This window comes from Ceratotherium simum, chromosome 27 (assembly GCF_057802395.1).
Source record: "Ceratotherium simum simum isolate JZ-2026a chromosome 27, ASM5780239v1, whole genome shotgun sequence".
Taxonomy (NCBI): Eukaryota; Metazoa; Chordata; class Mammalia; order Perissodactyla; family Rhinocerotidae; genus Ceratotherium; species Ceratotherium simum.
In genome coordinates this window covers 19224781-19248422 of record NC_141926.1, presented here as the reverse complement: position 1 = coordinate 19248422, position 23642 = coordinate 19224781, and the positions used below count along the sequence as shown (strand labels likewise).

Below are 23642 nucleotides of genomic sequence, written 5' to 3'. Positions count from 1 at the left end.
CTTTCTTCCATTTTCCTAATAATAACTTGCAAATAGCAGTCTGAAAACTGTTGATTCTTAGCAGAAAATTGAGGTGTTATTCCTGTTATTGTTACTATCCTCAAAACACTTAGATTTGGCTGGTTTGCTTCAACTGTTCCTTCTCAATATTAAAAAAACTGCCAAGAACTTCTAGAAGTTGTTTTGAAATCGACTACCTAAATAAATAGGAGAGGAGGGCAGGAATTGTGTATTAGGAAGTCTCTCCTTCCTTTTTACCAGAATTACATAGAAACTGAGAGCTCTAGGGTTATAATAGAGGATAAAACCTTGGAAAAAGGAAACAGAGACGATCTAACACTTCCACTGATCATTTAGACTGGTGGCTTAGACTATTTTCACCTAAGTTTCTTGAAATATTGCATTTCCAGCCAGCATCACACATTGCAATTTCCCTATAATTTTAAAGGCCCTGAAACCCAAATTGAGAGAAATATAAACTAAAGTATATCTGTTGGAATAAGGTGTTAAATTAGAAAAGACTGTGCATTTCAATTTATTCAAGTTAAATAGTCCCATCAAAAGGTTACGCCCATATACTAATCAGTAGCTTATGAAAGTTCCTTTTCACTCACCCTTGTCCTGACAATAGTATGACCGATTTTTAAAAACCACAAATTGGATAACTGAAAAAAATTATGTTTTAATTTGTACTATTTAATCATAAGAAGTTGTGTATCTTTTCACCTATGACTACTCACCAATTATGTATCTTTGTGAATTGGAGCTGTTGTATTTTATGAATTAATCAAATACATTAATTCATTTGGGTTTTCACCTTAAATATTTTTTGTGGCATGTAGTTTTAATCATGTGGATTTAGAAGATAAGAACATAGGTAAATCTAATGGGCTTGTTGGGGTGCCAGAATAGCTCTTCACCTATTTATTAACTTTTTGTAAATTGAATGTTCTCTAAATTAGTAATTCCCAGAGTTTAGCATGCATCAGAGTCACCCGGATAGCTTGTTAAAACATAGATTGCTGATCCTCCACCCCAGCATTGCTGATTCAGGAGGTTGGGGGGGACCAGACAATGTGCATTTCTAACAAGTTCTCTGGGGGTGCTGATGCTGCTGGTCCGAGGACCACACTTCGAGAACCATTGCTCCAACTGAAAAAGTCCCTGAAGGCAAGTATTTTTAATTACTTATACCTAATAATTTGTTTCAGCAGACACAAATGCACATGAGATTTGATTCATACCCTCAAAGAGTTTATAATCAGTATGTGGCAACTGACGTGTACATCAAAGCAAGAGTAGACACATGTAATAAATAAACTATATGATCAGAGGACAGATGCTAAATTCAAAGATTTGAAGGGGGAGGTGACATGAGAATTGGGGTTTCAAAAGCTCACTAAGATTTCAACAGGCAAGACTGGGTGTGGGCATTGTAGGCATAGAACAGATGGAACAGCATAAATAACTGTATCCAGGGCTGTGGATATAAGATCAGCTTTCCCGGAAAATCAAGCTCATGAAGGAGAATAAGGGAATAAATCTGCTTTGACTGTCCAGGGTTCTTTTGAAAATCAAATGAGACTAAAAAAAAAAAGAAAAAGAGCAAAGTCATCAAAAAGACAACAGAGTAATAATATAAACTTAGGAAAGATATCTTTCATTAAATTCTTTTTCTTTCCTCTTCTCTTCCCTGTTCTAAATACCTTTGGGTGGCAATGCATAAATAGTGCCTCCACAATCATGAAATGATTCCTTGCCCTGGCTTGGGAGATGACCTAACGATGTGTATGATTTGAAGGGCTTCAGCCATTAACAGTCACAGAGCCAAACCCTCTACATCTGATCCCTCGCAAATGGTTAAGGCCTGGCTGAAGATCATTACTTTATGCTCTCAGAGAAATTTTTGTCTATCCTGCACAGAAAAATCTATTGTCAATACACAGCTGGTGGGAATGCAAATTGGTGCAGCCTCTATGGAAAACGGTATGGAGATTCCTCAAAGAATTAAAAATAGAAATGCCCTATGATCCAGCTATCCCACTACTGGGAATCTATCCAACGAACCTGAAATCAACAATCCAAAGAGGCTTATGCACCCCTATGTTCATTGCAGCATTATTCACCATAGCCAAGAAGTGGAAGCAACCTAAGTGTCCCTCGACTGACGATTGGATTAGGAAAATGTGGTATATATATACAATGGAATACTACTCAGCCATAAAAAAAGACAAAATCGTCCCATTTGCAACAACATGGATGGGCCTGGAGCGTATTATGTTAAGTGAAATAAGCCAGAAAGAGAAAGACAAACACTGTATGATCTCACTCATATGTGGAATATAAACCAACACATGGACAGAGAAAACTGGACTGTGGTTACCAGGGGCAATGGGGGTGGGGGGTGGGGGGTGGGCACAAGGGGTGAAGGGAGTCATATATATGGTGATGGACAAACAAAAATGTACAACCCAAAATTTCACAATGTTAGAAACCATTAAAACATCAATAAAAAAAAAAAACTTAAAAAAAAAATCTATTGTCAATAATCATACAGAAAAAGGCTTGTCTGTTGTCATATTTCATGTGTTGGTATATGATTTCTAAGCAAAGACAGAATACAAATGTCACACAAAAATCCGACAAAATGCACAATGTCGCTTACATACTGATGTCCTTCATAAAGACCTTAACACTGACTTACGTATTCAAGGGTGTTGAGTCTCCGAGCTTGGGAAGCATCTCATGATGCTGAGTCACATAAGCTAAAAGAGGGACGTTTCTTGCACCCATAACGTTTTCAAAGAAATGTTGCTGAAGCTGAATGAACAGCTTCCAAAAACCAGTTTGGTTTAGTTTGGCATCAGCAGTGAGGAGAACAAGTACCCATGGATACGGAGACACGAGAACAGATTTGGGATTCGTCTTATTCACCAGCTGTATGACCTCGGCCATATCGCAGTTTCTCTGAGCCCGTGAAATGACATGGCTGAGCCAGTTGAAAACTAAGGTTCCCTCCTTCTCTAATAATCTTTAGTGAGTGATGGTGGAAGGAAAGAATTGCGGTCAGATGATATTACCTAACGCCAAGAGACATGGCATTCAACACCCCTCAGCTTAATGAGTGCAGCCTCTCTCTCAACTCTGTTTATCCAGTCTTCCCAAGCAGATTCTAAGTTATTTGAGTAGGAAAGACTGTGCCCTATATCTGTAATATACCTGGCGATGAGCACAGAATCTGGAATATGGTAGGTGTTTAATAAGTATTCATTAAAGTTACTATATCCTTGATTAATTTTTGGATCTCCTTGCTATTTACAATGGCAAATGAAATATATATATATATATATATATATATATATATAGCTTTTTCTATTTTGGTAAAATATAACATAAATCTTACTGTTTTATATAACATAAATCTTACTATTTAAATGTACTAAAACTGTACATTTTTGAGTGTACAGTTCAGTGGTATTAAGTACATTCACAATGTTGTGCAGCCATCACCACCATCCATCTCCAGAACTTTTTCATCTTCCCAAACTGAAACTCTGTACTCATTAAACACATACTGCCCTGACTCCCTCCTTCCCCCAGGCCCTGGCGACCACCATTCTACTTTCAGTCCCTGAATTTATTCTCCAGGTACCTCATATAAGTGGAAGAAAAAAATCTGAAACATTTCACAAATCTGCCTGTCATATTTGGTCAAGGCCCACGTTAATCTCTGTATTATTCCAATTTTAGTATATATGTTGCCAAAGTGAACACCACATATATACTTTTAAAACCCTCCAAGACTCCTCTACAAATTATTAGAGTGATGACTGAGAACTAAGGCATTTATGTAATTATATCTCAGAGGCAACGATAACGTTAGTTTTTTTAATTTGACAAAAGCTGTTTGATATTAGAAAACTTTAACTATTTTAAAATTATAGCTACTATTAACGTTTTATATATAAAAATTTTAGAGAACAGCTTATTGGCATCATCATTTATAAATAGCAAGAAGCATATGTTATTTGTCACAGGCATTAGATGAAGAAAAAATTTTAACGAAAAAAAAAATTTTCATTTTAAGAAAATGTTTTAATGTAATAGAGAAAGGTCATATTATGAATGATTAATGTTTTCAAGTGCAGCTAGATACATGATACTTTTCTCACAGCATATGCCGTATCAAAAAGGCCATGTTTGGCAACTTTCCTTTCTATCAAATATATTAACTATCATTTGAAAGTAAATTCATTTTAATTCTTTCAAGGTTCAATAGTCATCAACAAAATGAAGGCAGGTTTTTGAAAAAGAGTAACTAATTTAGAATTTCAAATAGCAATCTCTCTCAACTGGCCCCCGACCCCTAATGTGAAATTTAGTTTGTTTCTAGAATTTCCTAAATAAAAACAGTGTGAAATGCTAATAAGTATAATCATATTAATATGATAGGTCCCTTTTGGCACCCCTAGGTCTCTGCTGCTCATGTCCCAGGAAGTTCCTTCATATCTTGGCAAAGCTTTAGAAGTGACTCCCTATAGCCTAAGAACTTCACTTCACTATTATAGCCTGTGAAAGAGAAGAAATGAATAGTTTGCCAAGGCCAGGCTGGCTCAGGCTATTGCTTCTGAGGGGCATGAAACCTACAGCTGCCCCTTCTTCCTTCTTGAAGACAGGATGTCTCTGGTCTCTACCGGCCTTAGGAGCAGCTTTACCAAGTTCAATGTTACAGAGGAAGCTGAACACACAGTTCCTCTGTCTGCTCTCAGGAGATGGGCAGATGCATCTAAATGCCGCTTAAACCAAAAGCTAAGACACAGAGACATGCACAAGACAATACAAGTAGTCACCAACTGCTGTTTCAAAGAAATAATAAGATTTAACTCATGCTTTCACAAGCACATGTAAATGAATAATAATTATAAAAAAGTAAACACATTAAATAGGCTATTTTAAAGCCATTGTCTTAGGTCAAAGATTTGTCAACGGTAGTTGAAATTAAGTAACATCCTAGCGTTGGCCCTTTGAACACCTGTTTCTTGCTCCAAGTCCAAGAGACTCTTTAGGAATAGTGTTTTGATTCATACCAAGTCAACATTTGTTTGGACACATGCCTCATAATTTTGAATAAGTTAGTAATTTTGAATAAGTTAGCAGATTGATCTCCTATTTTTGATGAGATACTATACCTCACTTTCTATAATTTACTTTCTAAAGCAGCCCTTAGTCTAGATGACAGGAGAACCATTAACCGAGAGTAATGAAGCTTACTTGGGGGATACGTTTTGTTTCAGACTTGAACAGCAAGAGGCAAATTAACATTCCTTCCAAACTCTGCTTCACATGCAAACACATTCATCTCATTCCCAGTTAGACCTTGTCGAAATACATTTCAAAATTAATCTCAATTTGAATGCATCTCTATATTCAGGGTGGTAAATATACCATGATTTTTTTTCCTCCTCTTTTTAAATATGAACTTTGAAGGCAGTTGCTTGTGAAAAACAAAATAACCAGCCCTTGTTCCAGTCTAAAATCATTGGTTGTTCCCAAGATTCTACAAAAAAAATCAGGACACATCTGCTATAAAGGTTCCATGCCAGGAAGCAGTCTAGCAGCCACCACTGTGGTCTGACCTCACTCCCCAATCATTTTAGTCAGGATTTCTTTTTGGACTTTGATTCAAATCACAGGACCATACATAAGTGGTGAGTTAAGAAAAAACTTGAGAACCACCATGGATCATCATAGGCATCAGCAAAGCCTGGTGTGGGAGGCACTGCCCCAGGCTTCACCAACTTGGTGGAGGTGCCCACACACACACACAAATAAGAGAACAGCATGAAAACAGACAAAAACCACGGATGTGTCACAGCCATCATGATTTAAGGAAAAGTTCACAAAGAAATTTGCTTGAATCTCACCAAAATTTGGAGCAAAGGGTGACAGTGTGCTAAATTCATTTTCTTGCTACTTCTGAACATTAACCCTCCTGAATGCGGTGAAAGCAGAATCATCACATAATAGAAATCTCTTCAAGGGATTATAGTGTTTTTAAAGTTTCATTTAAAAAATTATAATAGGAATACTCCCTAAAGTCATTTACAGATCCAATACAATCCCTATTAAAATTTCAACTACCTTTTTTGTAGAAATGAGGGAAAATAGACCTTAAAATTCATATGGAAAAGCAAAGGACCCCAAATAGTCAAAACAATCTTGAGAAAGAACAAAGGTGAAGGACTCACACTTCCTGATTCCAAAACTCACCATAAAACTACAGTAATTAAAACACAGTATGGTACTGTAATAAAGACAAATATACAGATCAAAGGAATAGAAGTGAGAGCCAAGAAATAAACCCATATATCTCTGGTCAACTGATTTTTGACAAGGGTGCCAAGAGCACTCAAGGCAGAAAGAACAGTCTTTTTCAACAAATGGTGTTGGCACACTGGATATCCAAATGCAAAAGAATGAAGTTGGACCCTTACCTCACACCACATATAAAAATTAACTCAAAATGAATCAAAGATCTAACTGTAAGAGCTAAACTATAAAACTCTTAGAAAGAAACATAGGTATAAATCTTTCGACCTTGAATTGGGCAATGGTTCTTAGAGATAAATACTAAAGGCACAAGCAACAATAAGAAAAATTGATAAATTGGACTTCACCTAAGATTAAAAATTTTGCATGTTCAAAGGATATCAAGAAAATGAAAAGACAATGTATAGAAAGAAAGAAAATATTTGCACATCATATATTTGATAAGAGTCTAGTATCCAGAATATATAAAGAACTCTTACAACTCAATAATAAAAAGGCAAACAACCCAATTAAAAAATGGGCAAAGGACTTAAATAGACACCACTTATTTATTTAGACTGAAAAACTAATCCATAGTGAGCCACTGCAATGGCATGAAGTGAACAATGTAGTTGATATTTACATCATCTAATGACTGAAGGTGTCCACTTGGATCACAATAAACAAGATCAATATACTGCACTGAATTATACATATTAATGCCAACAATTTGTCTGCCAGAACGGTAGAGATTATGCTTTTTTTTGTTTTAAACTTTTTTTTTTCCCCGAGGAAGATTAGCTCTGAGCTAACATCCAAGCCCATCTTCTTCTACTTTATATGACACTGCCATAACATGGCTTGACAAGTGGTGCATCGGTGCATGCCCGGGATCCGAACCTGTGAACCCCAGGCTGCCAAAGCGGAGCACGTGCACTTAACCGCTGCGCCACCAGGCCGGCCCCACTTTTTTGTTTTAAATGAAACCTTTTTACCTTCCTTCTTCCTAGAAAGTATATTCTTCTTAATATTGCTAAAGGATTGACTTTTCCTTTAAAATTATGGATTAGAAATACAGAAAAGGGGCTGGCCCGGTGGCGCAAGTGGTTAAGTGCGCATGCTCGGCTGCGGCGGCCTGGGGTTTGCCGGTTCGGATCCTGGGCGCGCACTGACGCACCGCTTGGCAAGCCATGCTGTGGTGGCGTCCCATACAAAGTGGAGGAAGATGGGCATGGATGTTAGCCCAGGGCCAGTCTTCCTCAGCAAAAAAAAAAAAGAGGAGGATTGGCAGATGTTAGCACAGGGCTGATCTTCCTCACACACACACAAAAAGAAATACAGAAAATAAAATATATCTGATGCCATTTTTCTGAATAATGTATATGTCAATAATTTACACATGCCAAGTTACATACATCAACTTTTAAAGGACCTTATCAATGACTTCCACAGATCATCTGGATGACACAGACATTATATTTACAGAATCAATAATTAAACTCCCAAGAAAGAAAAAGACAGCTTACATATCATATCCAAAAAAGATATAAAGAGCTAAACGTATCCAAAACACTAAACTAGCCACACTATGGGCGAGATAAACACGTATAGGCTGTAACCTCCTAAGACTGTTTACAGACCAGTTGGGTCTGAGGTACGCACCTCAGAGGTGTTAACACATCTCTATCTTGCTGTTTAGAGACATATCAGACATGGCAGTCAAAGCATGAGAAAACTGAGATGCTACTGTCATAGTATACTTTCCCATTTTAAAGATTAAAACGCTTATACACAGGTTCACTTGACAATGTATTTTCATTTTCTCATTCATAAAATGAGTGGCTCCATTTTGGAAGAGTAACTGTCTTGCTAAGAGAGGGACAAAGATGCACATTTAGAGGTAGGCAAACAAACATACTCATAAGTATGAGTAAGGAGCTCTGAGATGATTATAAAACCAGAGGAAGAACATGTCTCTGGCAATTTATGACATGAAAAAACGCTCTTGTTTTCACACACTTAAATCAGCTACAAAATAGAAAATCTATATACCTTCGAAAGTCATGTCTTATGAAAAACAAAGAATAAGAGCAGAATAAGTTAAGAGCTCTCTCACTTTATTTACTTTCATGATTTTTTTCCTCCTTGATGCCCTTCCTTGACTAACAATTATACATAAGGATACTTAAAATTCTCAGTAGTAATGAATGTCCCATTTTGTTGGTCTGGCAAGTGCTGTAGATATTCTGTTTTAAACCTAATGAATCCTGTTTTGGATTCATTAAATCCAAAAATCAATAGGTTTATTAGGAACAGAGACTGGAAACACTGTCCTTGAAATAAGGACGCTGTATTTTTTCCCAAAGAGTAGAAAGTTTTATCAAGAGGCCACAGTCAAATTGTAATAAAAAATGATAAGCATTCTTTCATTAGCACAAGTTTCTTGATCTCTTGCCACATATTTCAATCCTACCCCATTCACTATGGATTTGTTCAATTAGAGATTCTTCCACCATCTGGTTTATAATAATTCATGTTTTTATTAATTTTCAATGCTAAAAAAAAAGAAACCAGGGTATGAATTAATTATGCCTTCCTTCTCCCTTTCCTATAAATTGGCCATTACAGCATTCTGTGAAACAGCCATCTCTGAATTCAAAGCTACAATAGTTTTACCCTTGAGGTAGCTGCAAAATGAAGCACTTTGATAAATAACCTCAGTGCCAAGAGAAGGAGAATAGAATCCTTTTAGCGTAGATTTAATGAAGATTACAAAGGGCAAAAAAATCCAATCATTTTTAAATAGCAATTTGACAAAGCAAAGGTTGACCCGAACAAAAGTAGAGACGAAGGAATTCTGCTTTTCTGAAGAGTTAAAAGATGATTAAAACAGAATATGGACATTGAAGAGGAGGCAAATTTTCAGTAAAATAATGATTCTCTCATTTGTGGAATAAAAAAATAAAAAGTCCTAAACAGCTGTTTTAAATGAATAAGGGGATTTCGTCCCTCTACAAACAAAGCCTTAAGCCTTTCTTTGCAAGAAAACTTCATAATTTGCATGTAAATAACATTTTTTTTTAAAAAAGGAAAGCACTAAGTAATAAATGAGTGTGCCTGGGAGCTTGTACATAATAATTCATACTGAATGGAAAAATTATTATAAAATAATAAAAGGCAAGCTTTTATAAAACAACTAATAGGGCAGTTTTGATAATTCACACTTATCGGTGAAGCACATTGAATAAACAGCCTTAGACGGTAGCTGACGAGACAGTCAAACTGGACAACACACTTAATAAATCAAGTGTTAAAGTATATGAACTGGGTAGATAACCAAATAGCAGAGTGTCATGGAATTGATATAGGACAATGGTGTAAAATGTTACTAATTGCAGTCCTTAGAACTTTGCTTTATTCTTTATTTTGACAGCTTTGTCAACTGCACCCATTTTGTCGGCTTGATCAATTACAGCTTTAGAAAATGCTGCGGCCGAGGAAAGAGATTTGTTTTGTGCAACCCTACGCTAGGTGCTAAGGAAGGAGCTCAGGGAGGGTCTTTAGGGTTATGGAGGAGTCCACCTGATCAACCTAAGTGAAAGAGCATCTACCTTGCAACCTGAGGATCTGCTTCAACCTTGTCTATGATTACTAATACCTACAAAGTACGAGGGCCTCTGCTGGATCCTGAGGATACAAAGATGACCACGACATGGCCTGGAAGAGCTCGCAGGGGGTGGATGGACGTGTAAACAAATAATTAAATGCCAAGTAGAGTATGGTATTAGAGGTGGATACACAGTGCTTTAGACACTGAGGGAGCATGAATTCTGGGCTCAGGCAGACCTTGGGTCAATTCCACTTTCCTCACCTTACTATCTGTTAAGGTAAGTTGGTGACCTCTCTCTAAGGTTAAGTTTCTTTACTTGTAAATTGGGGGTGCTATCACTGAATTCACCAGTGTTGTCACTATCTCACACGCTGCACTCATGTGAGTTACAAGACAGTCCTGCTTCACGTGGACACAGCCCATGCCAGAGGGCTTAGCTCCATCAGTGGGATGTAGAATGAATGTCAGTCTGTACTTTTCTGCTAAACCACCTGCCACATCTATATGTGGTGGCCCTGAACCTCAGGGGTGAGCTTTCATAAAGAACTTGGACCACCAACATCATCAGTAATGGGTACTCATTAGTTTTCTATATAACTTGAATGCCAGCTCTGCTCTCTTGCTCCCCAGGCAAATTACTCAAGGGTTTATAGTAGCATGGACATTTCAATGGAGTATTGAAGGATGCCACTTTTCAAGCAAGGAAGAACCATGTGCAGGTGTTATTTGTATTTTAGCAGGGACCTCGGGCAGCCCTGAAGAAGAATTTGGGTAGGAGGAGACCACGGTGAGACAAGAAGCAGACTAGTTAGGAGTCTGGTGAAACTCATGTGAGAGGGATAAGGATCTGAGCTAAAACAGTGGATGTACAGAGCAAGCATTCCACACGAATATAGGAGGCAGACTATACAGGACTTAAGACTGGTAAGGAATCATGCATGAGGGAGAGGAAACCATCATGGGTAAGTGTAGGACAACTGGGAGAATCCATAATTGAGATTGTAAAATGAGTAAATTTCAAGAGAGACACAACGAGTTCTTTATGCACATTGATCAGAGCTTGGGAAATGTGTGGGAAACAGTGGAGTATGTCACTGAGACTCAGTTGACAGGCTGTTGTTAGACTTATGGATGTGGGATTTACTGGAGTTAATAACAGTAAAGTAACATAAACAGATGGGATTCCTTGGGAAAGCACAAGGAGTGAAAAAGGCCAGAGCTGGAATTTGCTGGCATGATGAATTCTACACTCTAGTCAGTTACACTTTATGGTTCTCAGGAATGTGATGCCAATTCCCACTTTCACCGTTCCTTCTTCTAGAGTGGCTAGCTTCTTCCTCATTTTCATCCACAATCGAGAATTCTACCCTTAGGAGAGCATAAATTAACTGACGCAGATAGACCCATGACACTAAAGTTACCAGCAGTTGCTCAGATTGGTAAAAACCCTTCATCTCAAGAGCACCTGGTACAATTATTTGCTAAAACCATTGTATTTCTCTCCAGATGTTTTACTGCATTAAACATATCCTAATTGCCTGCATTTATAAGGCACAAACTTTTACATAAAAGGCATGCATTTGTAGGTACTTTTCGATCCTCTCCTTTTAGTATCCTTACTTGCACTGAAGTGCAAGTCTGACTGGTATATAAAGTCTGATTATATACAAAATGGAAGATAAATGCCATTCAGACTAATAACAAAAGCATTCAATCGGGATCTATTATGGGCCGGCTCCGTGGCTTAGCGGTTAAGTGCGCGCGCTCTGATGCTGGCGGCCCGGGTTCGGATCCCGGGCGCGCCCCGAGGCACCACTTCTCCGTCCAACGTGAGGCCGAGTCCCACGTACAGCAACTAGAAGGATGTGAGCCTGTGGCATACAACTATCTACTGGGGCTTTGGGGGGAAAAAAAATGAATAAATAAAAATCTTTAATCGGGATCTATTATGTGTACAAGACACACATTGGAAGAAATCTGTGAAGATCTTAGAAAGTAAGCTGGGAAACAACAATTTCTATTATGGAAAACTTCAAAATATACAAAAGTAAAGAGAATACTACACAGAACCCCTAAATACTCACCACTCAGTTCAAACACTTAGCACCCATGGCCAATCTTGTTTTATCTATATTCCTGCTCTGAAAGTGAGTTATTTTTAAGTGTCCCTTCAAATGAAGAACAACTACAGAAGAAAACTAAGCTCAATCCAGAAAAGCCATTCTCCCCACTGAGCTCTCTTCAGCTTTGTGGTTAGGAGCCCAAATGGTGCACAGGTCTAATTAATGGAAGTTCATTAATCCACATTTCTCTTTCTATAGAAAAGGGCCACTTAAAAATGGAGGCAAGGAAGACATAAAAACTAGACTACTGGTGGTGAACACGTTGCAGTCTATACAGAAACTGAAATATAATAATGTACAACTGAAATTTACACAATATTATAAGCCAATATGACCTCAATTAAAAAAAAAAAGATTATCTTTCGGGATTTGGAATCTAGCATATTTAGAATGACAAAAATATTTTTAAAAATAACATGCTCTTAATCCAACTTAATAGGTGAGCTTTCCTTTTTTTTTAAGAAAAAAATTCCATGATTCTAATGATCTGAATATCTTCCCTGTCACTGAGATTTGAAGTTTACTGTGTAGCCCTATCCTTGGGCATTTTGCAACACTCAAGATATCTGAATCACTATCTGTTCCATGGAAGTGTGACTCAGTGGTCACTGTTTTCAGTAGTATCTTGTTGAACAAAATGTTCTGATAATTTAATTAGAACAATTCAATCATAATTACTGGGTGAAACTGAAATATTGGTCATCAACTTTCTAGTACTTTGCAATGGCTCACTCTTCTATAGTTTGGTATTACTGACAACACCTCACTTGAAGTCACATATGAAAATAAGCTTGATTAGATAGCTGTAAGGCAAAAACACATTCATCTGGAAAATAAGCTTCAGTTCATTAAGAATGTGATGATTTCTTTGATTTTGTCCCTTCTACAACTTATTGGAGGACTTTCTTACACTTATTTAATATACAGTATTTTAAAGGTTCCTTACCAATTTCTATCTTACAAATATATCTGACAAGTATTATTCACTTCTTAAAGAAACTTTAAGGGAGTGAGAAATTAATAGGAAATCCTATCTTCAATCCATGGTGGAGACTGAAGACTCAACTGGCTATCCTCCTAAGATCATGCTCAACACTGGGTTCTCCCTTTAGAACAAAAGCTTAGATGACACATTATGAAGTTTCTTTTCCCAGTGTGCAGCCTAAAGTATACTTGATTCCATCCATTAATACACAGTACGGAACAGACCATCATCACCTGATATATGCTTAATACTTGAGAATACCATCAACACTCACAAGGCAACATTAAGTTAAAAAAGAAAGAATAGAATAGCACTGGCAAAAAATGTAAAAAGTGAGCCAAGCAGTGTTCCGGGCAATTCAAAGGAGGAATTCCTGTAACACGTATGCCCACCTACAACATCTCGAGTATTCTGATTTCAGATAACCTGCATTTGTCTCTAACCTGATTAACAAAAGGCAAGATTCGTTATGGGGAGGGATGCATCACAAACACATTCCTTATCTGCTGACAGTTTATGCACCAAATCTTCAGTAGACATACATTAGCTTTATGTTCAAGGATTCACTAGCATAACTGCTATCTATGCACTTTTGTGGGACAAAGTCAAACAAATATGGGCATTTTGCGGGTTTATGGAGAATTATGTTATGCGATACTTGACTCCTTTCCCAGAAAAAGAGAAATGGGAGAACTTAATCATATCGAATATTAAAGTTGTCATTAGAAAAAGTAGGGACACAAAAATAGGGGGCAACAACATCAGTGTCCTGGTTTTGACTGTATTATGATGCGTATTATGACATATTATAGCTATTAAGATGTTACTACTGAGGAAGTGGGTGATGTGTACACTGGACTTCTCTGTATTATTTTTCTAACTTCTTGTGAATGTATGATGATTTCAAAATAAAAGTTAATGAAAGATAGTGGGCACATATTTAATTAAGCTTAAACAACAGTGTGGTTGAGAGAATACTCATGGCTATGGGGTTGGGGGGCAATCAAAGAAAGTTGTGACTTACCGAACATAACAATCACTTCAAAGTCAGATGTCACGGTTTTGTGCTTTTGCTGTGTTACTTCAGATACGCGTGAGACGTGCAAGTAAGTGACCTATAAGTTTGAGCTCCTTCACTGTATAATGGGGTATCACGCCACTCCTCAAATTATGGGAATAAAGAATTAAAGGATGAAGAAAGTGGTGTTTTTATTCAAGTGTAAAGTACCAAAGCATCATAAGATGATATGTACAAGACGGACTAAATTAGAGGAAAATTGCTGACAAGTATAATCCAATAACAAGTGGCTCATTATTACACAAATATACCATGAGTCAAGCTCCATTCCTCTAGTCTTATAAGCATGCATAGTTGAGAATGGATGCAATTGCTAACGGGAGAGCTAATTCCATTCCTCTCGAGTTTTACCGTAAAAGGGAATCTGTTCTTTTCTCCTCCACATATTAAAGCACTGGTGATTCCTGATGCAGATGAACTCAGTTCCCTGATTCTCTCCTACAGGGAAAAATACGTTTATACGCACAGCATCACAACAACAGCTTACTTACCCACTTCATCCTGAATCTCCTCGGCCACTGCAGGCACATTGTAGAGCAGGGAGAGAGACTGGTTCATGCGTTCATAAATCACACGGAGGTGTGTCATAACCTACATCAAAGGAGGACAGGTGCAGGTAAATCATCTCCAGAGTAAGAACTAGTTATTTTCCTTACCAAGCACTGTAAGCAGATACAAACCTCCAAAATAAAACCTAGCCATATGGTGCCGGAACTTCTAACCTGAACGGGCATCCTTATCTTTCTTGTTCTCCTATTTTTTTTCTTCTCTAAATTTGGAACCGCTTTAAACTTTGTATTATATTGTATGCTTATAACCATAAAATATAAAGCCAATTAAAAAGATCTTTTCTGCCCAACTTTGATTCCTAATATTGTGGCTCCCTAAATAACCTCTGATGCCCTAAATATATTTCTTTGCAAATTTTCCAATAGACAGAAACATATTTCAATTTGACTAGATATTTAATGATACAGATAGAGATATGTATGTATGTGTATGTGTATATATATATACACACATATATATATACATATATATATATACACACATATATATATACATATATATATATACACACATATATATATACATATATATATATACACACATATATATATACATATATATATATACACACATATATATATACATATATATATATACACACATATATATATACATATGTATATATACATATGTATATATACATACATATATATATATATACACATATATGTATATATGTATGTATATATATAAATTCTTCTATTCAAGGAAATGTAAAATTTCAGATTTCCAGAGGTAGATCTCAGGTTTCAACCTTTGGGAATGGAGGAGTATAAAATCTATCATTATAGGGCTTCATTTAAGCTCATATTATATCCAAGCAGTGTGGTACCAATGGAGTTAATGATTGCCTGTCACAATTTAGTTGAACCAGTTTTAGAGGTTTTGGTTTATACAACCTTTTTTCCCTTTACTTTAGTCATGAGAGTTTTTTAAATGGTTTCTTAAGAATCAGTAGCCATAGACCCTTAAGATTTTTATATTCCTTATTATTTTCGTAATTCAGAATATGCCAAACCACATGTTGCTCTAAGACAAGCCTTTGGAATTTACCAGGTATTAAAGATCTCTTGCCAAGAGGTACAATACTCATAGCTACTCGGAGAATACCTAAAGATCCAACTCAAAGACCAAGAACAAGGGTCTGTCAACTCTGCAGACGATTATCACATGCTGTGCTTACCTGGGACCGAATCTGAGCAGCTTTCTTTGGATCCACCATGCGTACATGTTCAAAATGCTTTAGAGTATGCTGTCTGTCTTTCTGCTCAGCACGGACATACTTCTTTAGCATGTTGAACACATGACGAGGCTATGGGGAAAAAGTGAAAAAATGTTTTTAGGTTTGCACAAAATATTGCTTCCTTGGGTCACAAGTCCCACTGATTCACCCCTTGATGTGAAAGCATTCCTGGTCATCTTTTTGCAATTCTCCCTTCTAAACAATTCTCCCACTCCTTTCTCTCTTTCTTTCTTTCTTTCTTGCTGAGGAAGATCTGCCCTGTACTAACATCTGTTGCCAATCTCCCTCTTTTTTTGCTCGAGGAAGATTAGTCCTGAGCTAACATCTGTGCCTATCTTCCTCTATTTTGTATTTGGGTCACCGCCACAGCACAGCTGGTGAGTGGTGTAGGTCTGTGCCTGGGATCTGAACCCGTGACCCGGGCTGCTGAAGTGGAGCGCATGGAACTTGAACCACTTAGCCATGGGGCTGGCCCCTCTCCCACTCCTTTCTTAACGGGTAATTACTCAGTCAGTTGGCCACTTTTTATTTCCTCAAGAGCATTTAGCATTTGACATATATAATGACTGTCCTCCTTAATCAACATTTTCCTTTTAAATAGCGGCATTCTGCTGTAGATGGAGAGTTGATTTTGGATCTGTCAGATTTAAGTTAGGTCCTTGCCTTTTCCCACCCACATATACAAGGGCATATATGAGACTACATTTCTATGTGCATGGTCTTAATGGCTATCTCAGCAGTAAGGCTGCACAAATAATCCCGTTATCAGTAGCATATAACAGTATAATAATCAAAATGAGAAAAATAATAGGCAACTTAACCACTACTAATTTGTAGGCTAAGGAATAACTGATAAGCTCTAAGAGACATTTTATTTTCTAGGAGAAAGGCCAAGGCGAAACTGTAGTTATTTTACTTTGAAATTTAATTAAATTCTTTCTACGCCATCAGATGCTAATTCTCTCAGCAACAATTAAGTTTTTTTCTTAAGTGTTTCTATTTTTTTCTAATTGGTTCCATTTCATTTTTATTCCAGTCTTCCTTGAGAACATTCATTCTAATAAAAAAAGACAAAGGCTCCTTTGTCTTCAACAACCCCATTGCTGTGTGCATGCTTCTGTGTGATTTTGTAAAATGATTTCCATAGATACACATTTCTTCTTCATTAAAACAACAAAAAAAAATCAGCTATGGAAGTTCATGTCAGGAATAGAATTTTGGCCATTTGGGCAAACCTAGTTATTATTAATCTGAGTCATGGGCACCTTGAAAACCAGTTGGAAGGTACAGAATTTAATCACAGAGATGGTGTGTGTATATGTGTGTGTATGTGTGGTGGTGGTGGGGGGGAGTTTCCAGTATTTTATGGGATGTGCCTCCCCGCCTCCTTTTGCTTAACTTAGGGGCCACCTCCTTGACAACCCAGGTGGAAATGGTGCCCTTTCTCTGTGATCTCATGAAACGTTATGCACATCCCCATTATTGCACTTCACGCAGTCTATGAAATTATTTATGCTTCTGAGTGCCTTCTTCAACTTTGAGATCCCTCAGGGCCAGATTTGGTCTTTCTTTATCAAGAATTACACAGGACACAGTGCTTGACTCAGAGAGGGTGCTCTGTACTTGCTTGCTTTCTGCCCTCCACAGGCCACATTCTCCTACTTTAGAAAACAAATAAATAAATACAATTAAAAAAAAATAAACCTGTGCTCATCTGCCTTGTCTATTTGTTTTATCCTAGAAGATATGTGCTTCTCCACAATCTCAAAAAAGGCAGACATCACAGCTTGAAACATAGCTTTTGGCAGCACATCATTATAATTCTCATTTGCGCTATGAAATCTGGTTGAATCTACAAATCAGAGAATGGTCTTTTAAATCTTCAAAGAAGAAAAGTAGAGAGAGATAATAATTGACAAGTTACATCTATAATATATATATTTAAAAAATGATAGGTTTATACATACTAATTTTAAAAAGGTAATTTTTAAAAGGTCAAAAACTAAAGGCTGACTATTGTTGAATGTGACAAATATTGTATATGCAGGATTGTGCAATATCAGGATATTACATACCCCTGATGCTTGCTTGTTATTCAACACCAGCCTAAAAAATTCCCTCTAGTTCTACTGCAATTATACTTCCAAGGTTGCAAACAGAAAGGCTTGCAGCTAATTGCATTTATCCATAATGTCCCTCCCTGCCCCTTACTTGTGCAGCTGACTGGCTTAACTGTCTTTTCTTAGTTGCTGTATTTCAGTTTTTTTCTCTTGAAAAGGTTTTATTGTTTCAAAGAAAAAGAAATTTCTAAAAAGCTCATAAAAGAAAAAATATTTCAATTAAACATAGCATTACTTTTCATCATAACTTTCTTTTCTTCTTCTATTTTTCTTTTCTTTGCAGATAATCACCTACAAATGTTTCTATAAGGCATTTTATCCTGAAAGGATTGTCACAACCAAGCATACGAACCAGCTTGTAATGGCTCCAAATTGGCCTTGGCATTAGCGCATTAAGCTAAATCTTAAATTAGAGAATGGGAGGTAATTTCTCTTAAGTACCATCTAGGTCTCCCTTTTTCTTCCACCACAAACAGCATACATTCCCATGTGCTGATTATTACCATAAACATCAATTGTAAAATGAATGAGATTCTCAAAATTATCTAAGCCTCAATTTTCTCATCTGTTCAGTTCAGATAACATTATCTTTCATATAGAGTACGTGGGGATTAAAAATGTTCCGTGTTAGTTACCCAGCATAATGCTTAGTCCATAGCAGGTACTCAACACACATTCATTTCTTCTGCTCAGTCCTCGCCTCCAACTTTTCCCACCTTTTCTTTCCTCTAAGCAATAGCTCAAAACTTACTGACTTACATGAACGCGACTGTGTTTTAAGTGCTTTATGCACATTGTGGACAGATTTTTGGAACCCCTCTCCCTGGTCTAACAGGAGAATCTAACAAGCAAACCACATAGGCTTTAAGTCGGTACAATAAAATCTATGCTTGTCCTGTGAAGCAGCCGTGCGGGCCATCTTCAGCCTGCATCAAAATGACCTCGCAGCCCCACACCTCATGACTGAAGATGCCAGCTGGACAGACACACAACAGGAAAAGATAAAGAGTAGCTTGCTCTCACATTTCCTAGCTGCATTTCTTAGAGATTGAGGGAAGAATTAACGACTCTGGTCCTTGTCTCCCTCCGCACATAGAAAACATCAGCATCTCTGAACTCATTTGATGACTAACCAAGAAATTCTTGTTTATGTTGCCTTCAATGTATAATCTAGAGAAAAGCCCAGATATACTCTATCCCTTTTTTTTTGACATATATGAAATCTAGTCATAAGTTTTTTTTCTTTCCCTCTTACCTGCATGTACACTGTTTTGTGAAAGAGAGATAAGCTGCACTTAACTTCACACCCCTTGGAGCAGTTCCATCAGAGCACTCTGCTGAACTATTTCCCGGGGTTTGAACTCCTCACGTTGATTACTGAATAAACTCCTTCAATATCACGACCTAGACTCTTTATTTCAGCCGACAGTAACAACTCACCAAGTCTTCATATCAACCCTATGACAGAGGTACAGCTGCAATAGCAGCTACAGCAAACGAGGCACAAAGGAGGTTGAAGTTGACGTAGCTGGTGACACAGCGAGTTACAGAACTAGTCACTGGCAGAGCAAGAACAGGTAGCCCAGCTCTCCGGCTCCAGAGCCCGTTCTCCTATCACTGAACGTAATCCTGCCTTTCAAGGAAACTCTAAAATGGACCAAGCTAAAGACAGTTCTACACAGTAACTCAGAGAGTTGAAAACAGAAAGAAATAATTGAATGGCTAGAAAAGAGATTCTGTTCAAGGAGTTCTCGCCTGAATTTCTAGCTCTTATAAGCTCAGATAATATTCTTTTGGGACATGCTAATATCCGCTCTTTTAACTGTGCAGAAGCCCCACCAGATTTAGCCTGTTCAATCTCTCAATTGCTGCCCTTGGTTTCTGGCACTCTGCTGTGCTTCAGCTGTTATGTCAGATGGAGGGAAGAGAAATACCAAGATAGAAAGGAACTCTGTTAATCTGTTTAGGATTACCGGAAAAAGATTAAAGGTATTAGTTAAAAGTTAGGCTTTTGTGACATGTATGGATTCTGGTTCTAAGTCTACGGAAAATTAAATGGTGACTGCGTTCACGTATTTAACATCGCTCATCTCATTTAATACCAACGTTTCTTTATATGCTTCAGAAATATATTCCTAACTTCCCCCGCAGAATCCGTAGAGCTTGACAAGGAAACAGTGGCACACCAGGCTCTCGTGATTCCCCAGGCCTCAGTGTGGCTTTTGCTCTCTCTACCAGGGAACAAAGCTTCTGCAAGGATGATGAGTCCTATGAGCCCAGAGTAAGCTATGACCTACCTCATCATTGTTTATGTGAGCTCAGATACACATTGTGCGTTCTTCTATATAAACATAAGCCTTTTCTTCCTAACGCCGACGCCCCGGAACGTGAGATAATTCAGGAAGACATTACAGTGTCCCTCAATAAATGAATTACAGGGTTCTGCTTGATTGATTTATTCATATAAACACATTTCTAAGAATCATTCTTAGAAATGAAAAAAAAAAATCAGATTAGCTCGCATGTTGGAGTAGGCAGATAAAGCATACCAAATAAAATGGCAGTTAACATCTACACCTCAGGAACAAATACTACTTTTAGTTAAGGAAGAAAAACAGATAACATTTCCTTGTGTTTATACTTTCACTTGCATTTGGTTAAAAAAAAAAGAGCCCTACCTTGGTATATGATTCACGCACATTTCATTCAAATAAAGAATAATTGCCCTTACAACTTCTGGCCAGCATACAAAATTCCCAAGGTTTAAAACCAGTTATTTCTAGAGCTGTATCACGTACTGCAGAATAAAAGGGACTCTTGATTGTTTAGGGAGTTTCATTTCATTATGCTAGGACAAAGATGAACAACTTAAAATTTTAATTAAAAACAGAGAAATATTCATACAGAAGTGATAGGAAAAAAAATACCTGCTATCTCTATAGAAATATATTCTCTTAAAGTAACTGCTATTTCTATTGTCATAATACTTATATTTAAGACAGGATTATTCAAATGATTAGAAAAACAAGCATAAGAATTCACCGGCTCATCATAAGGATATTGATAGTAAGTAGAGATTAAGAAACATGTTTAACCTCTATGCATATAATTTCAGTCATTCTCAAGTCTTTACATCTTCTGTAACTAGTAATATTTTTTTCTGCCAAATTTCCCTCATTTCATAATTTAGATATTTTATGTATTAATACTACAATCCGGTTATACTGGCATTGGATGCCAATCGTATTATTAAAATGTATAGCAAAAAATAGAGATAATAAAAGCAAAAGATCTGTCCCAGGGGGACTAATTATATCCAATCCTTTTTATTGTCACTATTGTTTCTGAAAGAGTTACGAGTTAGCTCGTAATTACAAAGTATCTATCTGCATCTGATGTGGCACTTTTCAATTTGCACTCAATTCACTTCACAATCATGCTGTATTTTATAAAATCATTTCAAAGAGAAAGTTCTTAAAGGATTAAGAGTAGGTATTTCTAAAATGGATTAGACTTAACCTGAAAATAGAAGACTTACATTTTGAAACATTAACCATTTTCCCCTCTCGGAACAAGAGTATAACATATCTCTAGCTGCTGACACAGTTCCTGGTACAATGTGGTTGCGAAAAAATGTTAATTAAATTAACATATAACCTAGAGTTGAATATAATTTCATAAGTAGTTACAGCAGTAAAATACACCCTTCATGGTATCTGAGTTGAAAACAGTCATGTCTCTACTAAGAAGAGATGCATTCCCAATTTTACAACACTACTCGATCTATCCATCCAGAGTGCTGCGGTCCTCAAGGGAGCTGTTCTAACAGGGAATACTTCCCAGAAAATTTTTAAGAGACTCTACAGCATGTTCAAACTAGTGTCAATAAGAAGATTCATTTAACTGATTTCAAAAGGTGTCATAGCTTATCTTCCTATGGCTTGGGTTTTGATGTCAGGTTGATGTAGGTAAGTTAGAAATAAATTTCATGGTCTTTCCCTACAAAAGGTAATTAAAAAAAATTAATTTCCGCATTTTTCATATGTATTGTTGTTTGCACTTGGTTCTTTCACGCAATTTCATCAATGTGGTGCCCCTGGACTTAGGATCAATCACACACATTTGACTGACTCGATGCCAATCGGGTCTGAATGTGCAGCTTTTAATTCCACGGTTCCCGTGGGAGGTATATTAAAACTTGACTATTCAGCCGTATTGTCCCACTCCATAGCTTTATGCTCCATCTAGAAAACTGGCAACTTATCATAGTAGACACTTGTGCCTTAAACCACTTCCTGATGGGAGAGAATGATCTGTCAAGAGCTGTGAAAAGCCCTAGGCATAATCCTGCCAAGAAGAAGGAAGTAAATGAGTCATTTTATGGGGAGCACCCTAACCTCTCCAGGTCACAAGGGACTTATTCAGAAAACCCTCTCCTGGAGCATTAAATTGCACCCTAGTGGTTTCCAACCCTGTGAAGGGGGAAGTTAATCACCTATCAAGAAAAACCAATTCTCTCTGTTTTCACAAATAGGTTCAGGGCCATTATTTTCACAGCTCCACGCGTTAGATTTTGAGAAATCTTGAGCATACAAATGTAGAATGTATAAAATCCCTGTGTGCAGATTTAAAAAACACACTTAAGAGAGCTAAACCTCTTTCTGCTTGAGATGGTCTTGGCTGAATTTATTTTCCACGTTGGCCTCAGCATTTCACATGCTCCCTCCCTGCTGTAAGAAAAATTTGAAAAAAAATTAACAGTCGGGAAGCTTCCATGGGAATCTTTGAATCACAGCCGTGTTCGTCTTTAAAGCTAGGAGTTGAGCTAAATTTTTAAAGTCCACTGCAAAATTCATCCATATTCCTTTCTTCAGAAGAGCACATAAACGATTTTTGCAGTTTAAAATGAGTATGAAGGCAAATGACAATTCTATCCCAATTTGAACATAGAAGTCTTGACGGAGCAACAGACAAAATGGCAGTAGATTCTCGCGTCTGCCCCTATTCAGTGTTTCTCAAGGTTTAATGATATGGAGGCATTAGCTACATCCCTTCCCAGCATATCAAGATTACTATTTGGCTCTGGCTTTGTGTTGTAACAGAATACAGCAGCATCAAGGCAAACCTAAAGTTCTCTCCCTTCCCCTCCCTCCTCCCCATGGAAGCAAGTGAATTCCTAACAGGGACAAGGGACCAAAGCTTCTATATATTCTATCCTAACACTCTTTTATCTTCTTTGGGAGGAAGATGTCCTTCTATTTCACAACCTCATCTCAACCTTAATTAATCCTTTTGTTTTTCTAATTATGGCTAATAAAAGCTAGAACAATGTTAATTGTAAAAGAATAGAACAAATAACCCCAAACTGCAGACGGAGGAGGTAGAATCCTTCTAATTAAGTGACTCGTTCCAAGTTACAGGTTATATAAACGGCAAACCTGGGAATTAAAGATGGGTGTTGATACTCTACTATAAAATGTGGAGGGCCGGCCCCGTGGCTTAGCGGTTAAGTGCACGCCCTCCGCTACTGGGGGCCCGGGTTTGGATCCCGGGCGCGCACCGACGCACCGCTTCTCCGGCCATGCTGGGGCCGTGTCCCACATA

The 23642-nt window shown here is 37.4% G+C and overlaps 1 protein-coding gene and 1 non-coding gene across 4 annotated transcripts in view; both read right to left on the bottom strand.

Moving 5' to 3' along the window:
- APP (amyloid beta precursor protein) overlaps window positions 1-23642 on the bottom strand; it is a 264561-nt gene that overhangs the window by 47391 nt on the left and 193528 nt on the right. For all 3 annotated transcript variants that reach the window (XM_087418186.1, XM_004429513.3, XM_004429515.3), the window contains 2 exons: window positions 15859-15987; window positions 14597-14696 (listed from right to left, as the gene is read on the bottom strand). In XM_087418186.1, the coding sequence (XP_087274312.1) occupies window positions 14597-14696; window positions 15859-15987 (229 nt within the window). The remainder of the gene's footprint in view (window positions 1-14596; window positions 14697-15858; window positions 15988-23642) is intronic.
- LOC147913438 (U6 spliceosomal RNA) lies at window positions 3671-3774 on the bottom strand. Its single transcript, XR_015548772.1, has one exon. It is a non-coding gene; the product is annotated as a U6 spliceosomal RNA (small nuclear RNA).